Source organism: Delphinapterus leucas, chromosome 8 (assembly GCF_059928025.1).
Source record: "Delphinapterus leucas isolate spDelLeu-1000000601 "Yukka" chromosome 8, BTC_Dleu_Yukka2, whole genome shotgun sequence".
NCBI classification, from domain to species: Eukaryota; Metazoa; Chordata; class Mammalia; order Artiodactyla; family Monodontidae; genus Delphinapterus; species Delphinapterus leucas.
This window is the reverse complement of record NC_143136.1, coordinates 34,139,608-34,154,410: the sequence shown is the minus strand read 5'-3', so window position 1 is coordinate 34,154,410 and position 14,803 is coordinate 34,139,608. Positions and strand designations below refer to the sequence as shown.

The window sequence follows — 14,803 nt, the reverse complement described above, 5'->3', positions numbered from 1 at the left end:
AAGATTTTAGAGAGTAACTAACTTGCTCACATGAATAAAACAAATGAAAAACAAAGTTGAAAACAAGCACCTAGGTGTCCTGAGTCCTCCCAGACTAATGTCTCCTATTATGCCAGATTGTCTCAGATTTGAAATGGAGAAAGCTCATGACAGTCTGCAGTTTAATATCCAAGTGAGATGGTGATTAGTTTTAGTGATCTCCAGAAAGGAAAGATTGGTGGAGTCTGGATTCAGACTGATTCCTTGATATCACCACTTTGATTATAGATTCTTCAGCCTAAATAGTACCTGGTGTAGAACATAGGAGTTCACTTAGTACCTAAAAGTGATTCATTGTCTGCTCATCCATTTATTCAACTAACATATACTGAGTGCCTATGTTCCCGCTATCATGTTAGGTTCTTAGAACACAAAGATGAATAAGACATGGTTCCAACTCTGTGACCTGTATCTACTGCGAAGTTGCTAGTCCCTTAACCTGTATTAAAAAAATTCTCCTTATTCATAAAACAATGTGTATTTGTATTTGATAAAGTTTAAGGATGAAACAGATCAACATCTGATGATATCAACACGTGGAAACAACCAAGTAGGAATTTGAAACAGGCCCTAAATGATAAAAGGAGTTCCAGACATTTCAAGAAGCTCAGAAAGCAAAGGTCATCTGGGGATCATTTTTGTTTTTTCTTTATTCAAGCCTCTCTTTATATCCTTATAGTTCCTACAGTTATGCCACTTCTCCTATAGCATTTTTGTTTTTGTCTTTTGGCCATGCTGCACAGCATGCGGCATCTTTGTGCCTCAACGAGGGATCGGACCTGCGCCCCATGAAGTGGAAGCGTGGAGTCTTAACCACTGGACTGCCAGGGAAGTCCCTCTTCTAAAGCTTTGTACTGAAAAAAATTCTAGTTCTCAGGCGATAGTAAATTATGTTAATATAAGCCTAACATGACCCTTTCTCCTTGGCTTCTGTTGGACTGTATTTTATATGGTAGGTTAAAGTCTGTGAATTGGTGCATAATTCATTTAAAGGCATTCATTTTAAGCTTAAAACTGTTCACTAAATTTAAAAAGCAAAATATGGACGACATATTCCCACTTTGAATGATGGTTATCCAGACAACTTACAATTCTTCTGTGTTCTGTGGGCATTTTATTTTTATCCAGATTATTGAAAATGGTGATTTCTCTATTAGTTTTTGTTTTTGAGGTTAGTGTCCATTCTTACATATGTAAACTGCACTTGGAAGGCACAACCAATGGAATGTGATCATAAAACAACTTTGTTTTCCCTGGCCCTGGATGAAATTCCCGTGACTCTCCTGATGGCTCTTAGGTTTTAAAAAAAAGTTCATTACCATTCATGCCAAAAACTCAGCCTCAATTTAATAATTAAAATTCCATTCCCATGTAATAATCGAAATTATGAACTTCATTTATATTTTAGGCTTCTTCTCCCCACAACGGGCTCAGACTGGCCTCACCCAGGGAAGCCTGCCATCACAGAAGTCAGAAGTCAGGAAAGTGAGTTTGATTCAGTTCTCCTCTTCCCTTTCATTGCATTTCTACTTCTCCTCCCCCAATTTTATAGCTCTGCAAGGCTAGAGTGCAGAGAGAGAGAGGCGAGGCGAGCAGCACAGGAAAATTCTTCCTTTAATTGATGCTGATGCTGGTTGCTCTTGGCTCCTTTTAGACCTGGCAGATGTTTAAATCTGGCTCTTTATCTCCTAGAGGATGTTGTGGCTTATTTTGCAGAGGCTACCACCAGCAGCGCTGCTGCATATCCCAAATCCATCTCTATTCCACCTAGCCATCTGTGATTTCTTCCACACCCTCGGGTATCTGGGGGTTCAATTTTGGCCTCCTTTTACAGAGGCTTCCTCTTGGGCAAGAACCAAGACAACCCCAGGCTGACTTTCTTCCACGTCATCCACCCAGATCTGGTCCTTAGGAAAAATCACAACTCTTTTGCTGTGACAGACTCTAAAAGGGCAGCTACCTCCCAAAATACAGCCTTTGGCCACTTCCTCTAAGCTCTCATCCTTTAGATTTTTCAGATATAATTCTGACACCAGTCTTCTGTGTCTCCCAAACAGCAGGGAACACATATTAAGCTCTTTAAGTGGTTTTCGTAACTTCTTCTCTCTTGCCTTGAGGTGAAGGGGAAGCACCCACACCCACATGCTCCTCCAGCTTAGATGGTATAATACTTATAGCTTATATAAAATTATATGTGCATATATTAAAATTTAAAATATGATAAAGCATTTAAAGAGGCAAGCACACTGCCAGGAAGATAGTAATTACTGAATGAATGTTAGCCATTATTGCTAAATATTTAGTTTTCCTGAAAGGTTATCTATATGATTGCTAAAAAATGAAGAGTCACCTTTTAAAAGCCTAGCTAGGCTACACGCTAGTAAATCAATTTCCTCTATTAAAATAAATATAGTTAGAAATATTGAGGACTATCTCTTGTGTCTTATATTCTTACAACAAAGATGGTATAACATAGTTAAGTGAGATGAGTACATCTGCAGAGGCAAAGAAAGTTCTACCAAAACATGAACCCCTATGAAAGAAAAAGTAAACGTACGTGGCACAGCACTTTGAAAACGGTTCGGATCAAGTTCAATGAGTTGTCTCCTCAGTTCATTTACTCCAACACCAGAAGGTCCTAAACACAAAACATCACATATGGAAATTATTAGAGGTGGATAAGTAGAGTTACGAGATGAAATCATCACTTCAGTCTTCCTGTTGAAGACACTTGAGAGCACATGGTATTGGGGAAATAACATAGTTTCCATTCTCATGAATTGAAATAAACTCTTCCCAGAAAACTCTTGGGAATTTTCTTGGTGACCCATGGAGTAACCCACACTTCTCCAACATTCAGAAATGAGGTAGGGAATTGCAGGAACCTGTCACCCCAGCAAACTTTGTCTAATGTTGGATATTCAGAACTCTCTGGCCTCGAGTCAGATCATTTGAGACAAGCTGCCTTTTCTCTTCCCATGAAGTTCCTATCACATCACAACCAGCTTCCACAATTACAGAATTCAGGGACACATCTCCTGACAGATGGTGGAGTCAGCACCCCCATGTGCAACTGGAGATAGGGCTGGCTTCATGAGCAGAGAACTGTGTGGTCCACAAGCCCATGCTTAGGCTACTGTGCTTGGCTTAATGCTCTTCTGCTCCCACATTGAAATTCTTAATCATTTTTGAGTAAGGGGCTTTTGCATTTTTATTTTGCCCAGCATCCTAAAACTTCTGTAGCTGGTCCTGGCTGTAAGGTATGTTGTTCTGCTCCAAAGGGGCCTGCCTTGATCACAACTGGAATACACATAGAAGATGGCAGTAAGAGGTAAGTTCCTACTGCTGCAGTAACCAGCTTTGCAGAGATCTTGGTCACAACATAGATCATCTCAGGGCTTCCCTGGTGGCGCAGTGGTTAAGAATCCACCTGCCAATGCAGGGGACACAGGTTCAAGCCTTGGTCCAGGGAGCTCCCACATGCTGTAGAGCAACTAAGCCCGTGCGTCACAACTACTAAGCCTGCACTCTAGAGCCCAGAAGCCACAACTACTGAGCCCACGTGCCACAGCTACTGAAGCCCACGCACCTAGAGCCCATGCTCCGCAACAAGAGAAGCCACTGCAATGAGAAGCCCATGCACCGTAGGGAAGAGTAGCTCCAGCTCGCTGCAACTAGAGAAAGACAGAGTGCAGCAGCGAAGACCCAACACAGCCAAAAATACATAAAGTAAATTTTTTGAAAAAGTAGATCATCCCAGCACTATATTTGCTCTGTTCTTCAGCACCAAAGATACAGTCCTGAAGACTTATAGGCACTTCTAAAGGAGACGGTTACAAATTTCTTAAGGAAATGAATCTTAAGCATTTTTATTTCTAATATAGACTAATGATCCAGTCTGGGGGGAAACATTCATCTATGCTTATAGAACAAATTCTAAACCAGATACTAAAAAAAACCTCGCTTATAACCTAATCATACTACATCTTGTTATTACACAGGTTCATATACACCATGGCATACTGCATTCAATTGTAGACAATTAAAGCATGATCCATAACGTTTTATTTATAAACACACATAAAAAACAAGCTTTATTTATTTATTTATTTATTTAATTTTTTTGCAGTACGCGGGCCTCTCACTGTTGTGGCCTCTCCCGTTGCGGAGCACAGGCTCCGGACGCGCAGGCTCAGCAGCCATGGCTCACGGGCCCAGCCACTCCGCGGCATGTGGGATCCTCCCGGACCGGGGCATGAACCCACGTCCCCCGCATCGGCAGGAGGACTCTCAACCACTGCGCCACCAGGGAAGCCCAGGCTTTATTTTTTTTTAAGGTGTTTATATGCAGGTCCATAAAGACTCTTACTTTTACCACTACTCCCAGTGCAAGACTACTGAATCCAGGAGAGCCTCGCCATGGATGAGGAGACACTGCCTTCGGGGACATACCCACAAGCACGATGAGGCGGTGCTTGTCTGCAGGGCGTCGCTGGTACCGCACCACCTCCTCGTACGGGGCGCCCGCTGCGCCGGAGCAGGTGTTGGCGCCGCACACCTTGGCTCGCAGCTGTCTGAGGTGGGACCAGCGGCGGCAGAGGCGCATGCTTCGACGGAAACCGGCTGCGAGGGAAGAAACGTACAGGACGTGAGACCCAGGGCAGGAGAGGTCGCTTCCTGTCTCACACCGGAAGGAGCATGCGGTGACTGTGATCCGGAAGAGTTAATTAACACACATCTGTCTGAAGGTAGAAGATAGGAAGCAATACAAAGGAAAACAGCAAAATGCCCCCACGTGACCTCTAAGTTGCGTCCAGCGCCTGCTATGTGCCGGGCATTGGTGCTGGGGATACAGTGGTCAAATAAACCAAGCCCATTTCCTCATGGAATTTACATTTTATGCAGGAGGAGAGAGAAAAATAAACTGCAACAAAAGTAAGTGCTTAGAAGAAGGGTAAGTGGATAGTGACCGGGATGCTTTTTCAGGTTGGAGGTTCATTTAAGCGTCTCTGAAAAGTCGACATTGAGCAGGGCTCTGAATGATGTAATGGAGCCAGGTGAGGAGGCGTCTGTGGGGAAGAGCAGTCCAGGCTGAGGGAACAGCATTGCAAAGGTGCAGAGAAAGGATCTTGCTTGGAGTGCTTGAGGAAGATAAGGAGGCCTGTGTACTGAGGGGCAGTGAGCAGTAGGGAGAGTGGTAGGAAATGGGGTTGGAAAGGAAGCCAGGAGGCCACACAGAGACTTGGTCAAGTGTTGGATTGGGGTCAAAGTGGGATGGGAAGTCGCTGGACAGTGGAGGGTTGGGTGTGACATGATTTGACTTATGTTTCAGGTGGATACACTTAGACACAGGCAGGTTAGGTGGTTGCCCACCACTGTGTGCTCAGTGGCAGAGTTGGACATCTTAGTGGTGATTTCCAAACTCCTAGAATCCCACATAATCTGCCTACTGAATCACAGGGCTTTCTGGTATTTTCAGAGCCATTCCCAGGTCCTGTCAGAAGATGGAGCTAGGGACTATATGTGAATATATAAATACGCACACATTTACATTGCTTGTATCTATATGTGTTGAACACCATGAGTTCACACCAATGCCTACAATGCCAATTCGACACTACAGTTTTCATTCTAGCCTTCCTCCATTCCATATGGGTAACTCCTTTCTCTAAGAGTGGGAAATCTAGCTCTTATTCGCCTCAATACATTTACTTATTGTATCAATTAACAGCACCTGGGCAGGATGGGGGACGCATAGTAAGGTGAATACATTATGGAACAGACTGGAAGAAAACAAAAGACTTGTGTTTGATGAATAATTAGGAGATATCCAATATAAACCAGATGAATTACAATAAATGATCAACACATCAGAATACTGATTATTTTTTTAAAAAAGGATAGCGAGAAACCAGAACAAGGAACAAGTTTGGGAACATCCATCAGCAAAAGAAGCTTTCAGAAGAGTCAGGCTCATTCATAATTCATATAATAAGTTATATTCATATGAATATAACTTAGCAAGTGACAAAGACCCACCTTTTATTAATCATTACCTACCAATATAGAACTTCTGGCCATAGCCAACGAATTCCTCCTTGTCTGTAACACAGCAAATGGCAGGAACAGAATATGGCAGAGGAGAACGAGAACTTTACTTAGAATGGATGCATGAAATTATCTTCAAATCTTCAAGAGACACTATTTCAGTAGATGGCAGCACAGCTGACTTTATCCTTGAGTGCCTTATTAAAAAATGTCCTAAGCACTTTCCATCCTATCACATGCACCAAACTATATAGAGACACTATCCAGAAATTTAGCAATACGCTGAATGTATTCTGTCTAGTATGGTTGGAACAAAAAACTATCATAGTCTTCTTTAAAGTTATAAGAACGATATTGAGTCATAGTAAAAACATAAATTTGGGTATGCATTTTTAAACGTACCCAAAGAAAACAGATTTTCAAAAAAGGAAACGTATAAACTGGTCTTGGCTTTAACTCACAGATATGGTGTTCTGTAGGTCCTATAATTAAACTCTTTGTTAGAAATGGGTTTTTATTCTTTTCCCTTATGAAGTGGTTCATTCTGTATGAAATTAGTATTTGTTTTATGGCTGCAAATTGTTTCTGACTGTCCAGGACTCTGAGAGACAAAAGTTAGGAAAACTGTGCCCAGCAGTAACATCTAGAGCTTATTTAATCTTCTGTCTCTGCTTCCACTGGGGTCTCAGAAAAATTGTCCAAAACTCTGGGAAAAAATATTATAAATATATCATTTTCAAGTTACTTTTTACTAACATGTATTCTTTTTCACTTATACAACTCTGTTCTGATCATCAAAATAATATAGAAAGAGCATTTGTTTATAGAATGAACGGACATATACCTTTCTTTCTTAACCTTTGTGTTTAAACACCCATTTTAAAATATAAAGAAAACACACCAATATCAATTCCATCTTCTGGTAAGTAAGCATATTTTTCTAACTGAAAATTGGAAATAAATTTAAAAGGAAATGTTTACTTAGGGATACAGTGATAAAGTTTAATTACTTTCATTGTTCATTTAAAAATATTTTCTGTGACATTGTATATCTCATCACTGATTTCACCCTTAAAATATCATATCTTATCTTAAAATATATCCAGTCAAGTATTCATGTTGAGGCACTGAAAGATCTCAAACATAGCTCTATTTGGCTTATCAAGGACATAAAAATGAGTAGTCACCTTCTGAAAGTTCCTCTGGAGATTTGGATAAGTGAAGAAACAGACATGAAAAAGTTAAGCCTTTGAGAAGATCAAGTTGGCAAAATAAAGACAAATAACAATAAAGACAAATGACACAAGTGAGGCATTCATGTCACCCTTAGAGAAAGTTGTAACCTGGGCAAGACCTGCCAAGGCAAATGAACAACACACAACTGGAAACTCAGAAACTCGTTGGACCTGCCTCTGCTGCCCAGCAGACAGTAACTTTTCCTGCAAGTTGCTTATCTAGACTCTCCTTGAAGGCTTTCTATCCATGCAGACTCCTCTCTACTTGGTTGGCAAAGAATGGGGCTTGAAAGAGAAATTTTCAAGGCAACCGATTTGAGCCTCTTCCCTTCTCTCCCAGAGGCCATCTAGCTGCAGCCCTGTGAAGGTGAGGAAGTGGTGGAAGGGCCACTGGGGAAGCTCTGCAACAGCCTCTGGCCCGAGTGTCCTCATTCCTTACCTGTCCGGGTCCAGTCACACATTTCCATCTCCAGCTGGTCCCTTGAAGACAGGTGCAACTGAACACAGAGTGTACTGTTTTCTAGACATCTCGAAACATCCATCACCCCTGTTTTTGTTTGTTTGGTTTTTGCTGGGGGGTGTATGTTTTTATCTGTTTTTTAAAATGGCATTCCTAATTAGACTATACCATCCAGAACGATCCAAAGAGGTCACATGATACTTCATTCAGAGAAGACTTGGGACCAAAACTGAAGAAACTTAACTGCCCATTAAATGCTCTAAGTAACAGAATTAAGCATCATGAATGACTGTCGTTATTTATTTAGAAAAAATGCCAGCTGGGTGCCAATTGTTCCTTAACTGAGCTCCCAAGTGAGCTGGATTCAGAATAATGTACTTGAGAGTTCTCACTCTTTCGACAAAGAGGAGTCCAGAAGGAGTGCTTTGCAGTAACTAAGGGCAGCTGCACACTTTCCTCTGCAGTGCTGTTATTAGAGAACTAGCTGCTGATTGCCCCTATTACTTCTTCATTAAAATGCTGGCTAACACTCATGCACTTATATTCTAAGCACTTTACTTATATAAATTATTTTTCCCACTTTAGACATGGGCACCTGAAGGGCAGAGAGGTTACGTGACAGATGACCCCTGGCTAGTTGGACCAGGATTCATGCTTGGAGAATCCAGCTCCAGTCCATGGCATTGACCACTGCAACATTGCCTCTCCTTTCACAGACATCACAATACCTCTAGGCCTCAACCACAACTTGGGCATGTAGAGTGTCTCCCAACAAAATGATGCGTTGAACAGAGCAAAGAAGGATGACTATAATCCAGAGGAATTAAAAATTAAACCAATCCCAAACATTGAACCAAGTGTAGATCATTAAATTACCCCTAACAGGAAATTCCCTGGCAGTCCAGTGGTTAGGACTTGACGCTTTCACTGCCGTGGCTCGGGTTCAGTCCCTGGTCCGGGAACTAAGAAACTTAGATCCCACAAGCTGGGCAGCAGTGTGGGGGAAAAAAAAAAAAGCTTACCCCTAACAAGCCAACTATCTAATTGAAAATAGGAAATTTAGAAGCAACATAAATGGTACATAAATAATTTAGGTGAGTAGTTCCCAACTCCATGTGTCTCAATACATTTTTTTAAAGATTTTTTTTATGTGGACCATTTTTAAACTCTTTATTGAATTTGTTACAATATTGCTTCTGTTTCATGTTTTTGATTTTTTGGCCGTGAGGCATGTGGGATCTTAGCTCCCCGACCAGGAATTGAACCCACACCCCCTGCACTGGAAGGCGAAGTCTTAACCACTGGACTGCTAGGGAGGTCCCAATGCTATCTTCCATTATAACTAATATTTATTACAATCTCTCTAAGCTTAAAAAATGAAATTCATAGATACATTCTAACACATCATTTTAAAACAGCAACGTAATGCTCTAACTGTAATGTAAAGGAAAATTAAAAGGAAGTAATTTATGTTTTAAAAGTACGTGTTTCAAAAAGTATATATTTCAAAATATAAATCTTTGGGCATGGCTTCTCTAGAAGACATAAACTATTAGATGCTTATACCTTCTTATACTGAAGAAGCATGGATTTAAAGGAAGTGAGATCAGAAAATAGTCCTTATATGAAGTATAGAAAAATAGAAGAGCAAAGTAACAAGTGGAGACTAGAACAAAGAGTGTTCTGATAACAGACCAGATTTATGGGTATATATGGGAAAGAGGGAAATTGCCTTAACTGAGGTAGGTATAATATGCCAAAGCACTGATGAAATGGAGAAAATGAGGAAACATCATACACTTGGAAGCAAGTTAGTAATGTTAACATGCTCCAAAAGGTTGCCAGTTTTTCAAAATACTCCATGGGGCTTACTTTGTTACTAATAACGTCAACATTACGTTGAGGAACAGACACTTGATGATACCATGTGTCATCAATAATGGCAATAACATATTAAAGAAAAAGAAAATAATTGGTTTGGTATAGATACCTCACTTTCCAGTTGATTTAATATCAGTATGGATTAGAATGTGTGGAATAAATTATTCAGTAATTTCAAGGCAATGTCTTTATTCTGTTTAAATGTCTCTCTCCATAATGACTGTCTTCTAAACCAATGAGCTTTTCATGTTACATCTTGTGAAAACTTACATCACTGTTGTGTACTAAAGAACTACTTACTCAGATTCCTAATGAGTTTTGTCCAGCAGGACATTCAGGAGATCATGCAGGATGATCTCACACACAGCAGGTCATCTAGCATCCCTGACTCCCACCAGCTAAAGGCCAGTAGTGTCCCCAATCAATGTGACAACCCAAAAATGCCCCCATAGATTTCCAAAATGTCCCTAATGACAAGCACTGCGTATGGTGAAGTTTACAATATCTCATGGCTATACTGTTGATGTCTTTAAGCAATTATTGTATCATTAAAAGTGTTTTTAAAGTTATACCAACATTTGGAATATACATTTAAAAATCAGTATAAAATATTCACGTTTTATTTACCAGATTCAAATGTTTCTTCATCTATGGTTTTCCACGGAGGCAAAAAACCAAAAGTATAGTTACATTACTATCCATACTGAGTCTATAGTTCAACAGTCTAATTCCCTGACCCTACGATTCTGCACACACACCACTTTTAAAATGTTTTTCCTAAATCAAGGCCAACTCAGTGGTGTGTCTGTGGCATATAAAGCCTTAAATGAGTATATATAAGCAGTGGGGCTGTGATGACAAGAAGGGGTACAGCAGGAGCTTAAAATAAATAAATAAAATCATAATATAGAAAAGAATAAATAAAATAAAAAGAAGCTCAGAGGGAAGGAAAAGGTGGAATGTCATGGTAAACACCAATAGATGGTTGGATTCTATACAGCTTTGCTGCTAGAGGTTTGCTTGAAGCTTTGGGGGGTCCATAAGCAAGGGGAGTGTGGCTAGAAGAGGGAGCATATGAATGGCCTGGTTGGGTTAGGGTTGTTCAGGTGACTGAGAAATACCTGAGATAAACCAAGTCCCTCATCAGTTAAAACGATTCTCGTTAGTGTTTTAGAGAGATATTAAGCATAAAAAAACTAGAATTTATATGGAGAGCAATTAGAAATATATAGCAATGTTACCAACACACACATCCTTACATCAGGCAATGCTGCATCTAAGGTATACACACATTTGTGAAACGATATATTTAGCATTGTTTATAATAGAAAAGATTGGACATAATTCAAATGTCTACCAATAAGTGATTATATAAATGCACACTAACTTATTTAACCAATAAACCGTTTAAAATATATGAGGAGGCTCTTTATGTACTATGATGGAATCATCTCCAGGATATGTATTATTAAGTAAAAAAGCCAGGAACGGAACAGTGTATATAGCATACCATCAAAGAGTACATGCACTTGTGTTTTAAAAAGAAGTGAGAATGAGGGTGTGGGAGAGGAGAAAAAAATATACATCGTTGCACAGAATATGTCTGGAGGGATGCCCAAGAAACTGAGAGCATTTACTGCCTCAAGAAAGAAAACTGAGTAGGGGAACAGGAAGAGAGAGGGAATTTTACTGAATATACTTTTGTAGTTTTTGAATTTTAAATATGTGAATGTGTTACCTAATAAAAAATTTTAATTAAAATTACAGAAGGGAAATGAATAGTACTGCAAGTTAAAAACAAAAAACCCAGGATGTGTACTTGGTAAAATAAATATAATGTCAGCGTTATTCTGTAGTTGTTCTGGGAAATACATGTAAATCTTTGAAATACCCAGTATTTAAACATTTCATATCATTATTCAATGTCTAAAAACTAGATTAACCCATAAAGCCAAGACAAAGTCACCTATCAGACTAAAGACTCTTCAACTAGTCTTCCAACAAAATCCTAGTGATTCTTGAACCAATCTTAGTTCTGCCACTAAATTTGAAAAATCTTCTCCCAATTTCCAAAAAAAAAAATCTAAGAACAGAAATGTGAAGTATTTCTCAGAAATTTGGAACACATGACTATTGATCTATACTAGAATCTACCAGAAAATGGTATCAAACAATAACAAAATAGATATTTTGCTTTTTTAAAATCTGATATCTCATAGGGAGGGTGGGAGGGAGACGCAAGAGGGAGGAGATATGGGGATGTATGTGTACGTATAGACGATTCGCTTTGTTATACAGCAGAAACTAGCACATCATTGTAAAGCAATTATACTCCAATAAAGATGTTTTAAAAATAAATAAATAGGGGCTTCCCTGGTGGCGCAGTGGTTGAGAGTCCGCCTGCCAATGCAGGGGACACGGGTTCGTGCCCCGGTCCGGGAGGATCCCACATGACGCGGAGCGGCGGGGCCCGTGAGCCATGACCGCTGAGCCTGCGCGTCCGGAGCCTGTGCTCCGCAACGGGAGAGGCCACAGCAGTGAGAGGCCCGCGTACCGCAAAATAATAATAATAATAATAAAATAAATAAATAAAAATTTAAAAATAAAAATCTGATACCTCAATATTTTATAGTATTTCACAATGTAACACCTGAGTGTTACTGTGTGTTCCTGTGATCATTTCCAGAATACTGCTTTCTAGAACACTTTCTAAAAGGTTGGTCTGAAGCATGGAGACATTCCTGCAGCTGTGCTTCCCTTCCATGTGTCAGAACCACAGAAAAAGGCTGCGGTGGGGGATTTATTTTACACATTTCTTCCAGAAAATAGGCCTGTGGCCCCTTTGACTGACTGCTTCAGGAAATCTATAGCTGAGCTGCTTCATATTTCTCCTGGTGGTAAATGTATCAAGAGGAAATGCTACCTGCTTCCACACATTTCTCGTCAATCTTCATGTCATCTTCTATAAAAGAGCATAGAAAGGGAAAACTTGAAGTTAAAATGTTAGTATCACAAATGAAATTCCCTATGTATAGGCTTATGGCAATGAAACTCGGACCACCCTGTAATCATGTTATTCTTACAACTATCGCTCACTCAGAGAGATAAAAAGGGCTCTACTGTACTAAATGAAAATGTAGGCTATGGGAGGCCACAGGACATCGAATGGTTAAAATTCTAAAAGCACAGGCTTTTGAATACTGGACAAATTAGTTTACCTCTAAGCCTCATCTTCTGTGTATAAATGGGGGAAGTAATTATACCTACCACATAGGATAGGATTGAGATATGCAGGAAAAGCTCAGGCACATGGTAAGTGCTCAATAATGTCAATTATTTTTACCTTTAGCTGGGATGTATGTATGAGAATAAAAGAATATAACTTTTAAAACTGTTCATCCTAATACTCAAAGCTCTTTACAGTGTGACCCAAACCCAGCTTTGAAAACTGCTGTCTCTTTCTTGTATCTTACACTCCTGTTAGAGCAGACTCCATTGATTCTTCCTCTGTGCCTTTGCTTAGGCTGTTCCCTTAGCCTGTAATACTTCAAGGTCCATCTCAACACTGATCAAAATGAATATCCTTGCCATGAACTGCACAGCATTTTCTTCCTACTACCTTGAATTCTCTGCTATTGCACATCTACTCTGCCTCGTAATATAATCATTTGGGTGTTTGCCTTATTAGCCCTCCTAGACAGCTCCTTGAAAAGTGGAAATCATCTTAACTAATTTTTATGTATTTTATAGAGCTTAGTGTCTTCCACATAGTAGGCACATGACTAATTATCTATTAAACTGAACTTCCCTTTTAATATCAGAATAGTTGATTTGAACATATGTTCTTAAAAAATTTTTTTTTCTTTCGGCACTATATATCTTGAGCCTAGCACAATACCCACAATTCCCAGGTGATCAATAAATACTATTTTAATAAATGTCTTATATGTTGTAAAAGTGCAAATTATAGTTTGTATAATAAGCTATAATATTATAAAGTAATATAATAAATTTATCATCACTTCCTTAAAGATCATATCATTGATTGTTTTTAAGTAAAATATGCAATATGAACAATTTTATGAAATAATACTGTTTTATAGAGATAGGAGCACAGATGAACAAGTACCATAGCTGAGATTTTTAACACTGTCGTTCAATTCCTTATATTCATTTAGAGATTATTTTCCAGATCAGTAATTTATAACGGTGAATTCATTAGTTCCTAGCACATAACTAGAGGGTTTTGATTTAAAGGCAAACAAAAACTAAAATTGTCATTCCTGTTTTACAGAGGCCAGGAGAGACTCTCTAATAACAGCACAAGTAGTCCCGGTTTTTCTAATATGTAACTCTGGGGTCTAAAAGAGCCACGGATTTTGCGCTCTCAAAATTAACAATTCCAGGGACTTCCCTGGTGGTCCAGTGGTAAAGAATCTGCCTTACAATGCAGGGGATGCGGGTTCAATCCTTGGTGGGGGACCTAAGATCCCACATGCTGCAGGGCAACAAAGCCTGCATGCCACATCTACTGAGTTTGGGCAACTCAACTAGAGAACCCATGTGTCGCAAACTACAGAGCCCACGTGCTCTGGAGCCTGCGCGCCATAGCTAGAGAGAATTCCGCGCGCTGCAGCGAAAGATCCCGCATGCTTCAACAAAGATCCCACATGCCACAACCAAGACCCAACGCAGCCTAAAATAAATAAATAATAAATAAATCTTTTATAAAAAATGAACAATTCCACACTATGGGCTAGGGTGAGTGTTATGGACTGATTTGTACCCTCCACAAATGCATACATATGTTGAAATCCTAGCCTCCAGATGACTGTATTTGGAGATGGGGTCTTTAAGGAGATAATTAAGATTAAATGAGGTCATAAAGTTGGGGCCCTAATCCAAAAGGACTGGTGGCCTTATAAGAAGAGGAAAAGAAACCACACTAATCTCTATCTCTCTCTCTTTCTCTCTCTTCTCCCTTTCTCCCCACACACTTCTCCCACCCCGCATTCATGGAGGAAAGGCCATGTGAGCACACAGAGAGAAGGCAGCCATCTGCGAGCCAGGAAGAAAAGTCTCCTCAGAAACCAACCCTGTCAGAACATTGATCTTGGCCTTAGAGTCCCCAGAACTGTGA

The 14,803-nt window shown here is 39.8% G+C and overlaps 1 protein-coding gene across 1 annotated transcript in view; it reads right to left on the bottom strand.

Annotated features, from left to right (window-relative positions):
* MPP4 (MAGUK p55 scaffold protein 4) overlaps window positions 1-14,803 on the bottom strand; it is a 39,653-nt gene that overhangs the window by 4,728 nt on the left and 20,122 nt on the right. The window contains exons 12-17 of the mRNA XM_022568278.2: window positions 12,587-12,625; window positions 10,291-10,311; window positions 7,275-7,289; window positions 6,100-6,141; window positions 4,492-4,662; window positions 2,597-2,677 (exon numbers count right to left, since the gene is read on the bottom strand). Of these exons, the coding sequence (XP_022423986.1) occupies window positions 2,597-2,677; window positions 4,492-4,662; window positions 6,100-6,141; window positions 7,275-7,289; window positions 10,291-10,311; window positions 12,587-12,625 (369 nt within the window). The remainder of the gene's footprint in view (window positions 1-2,596; window positions 2,678-4,491; window positions 4,663-6,099; window positions 6,142-7,274; window positions 7,290-10,290; window positions 10,312-12,586; window positions 12,626-14,803) is intronic.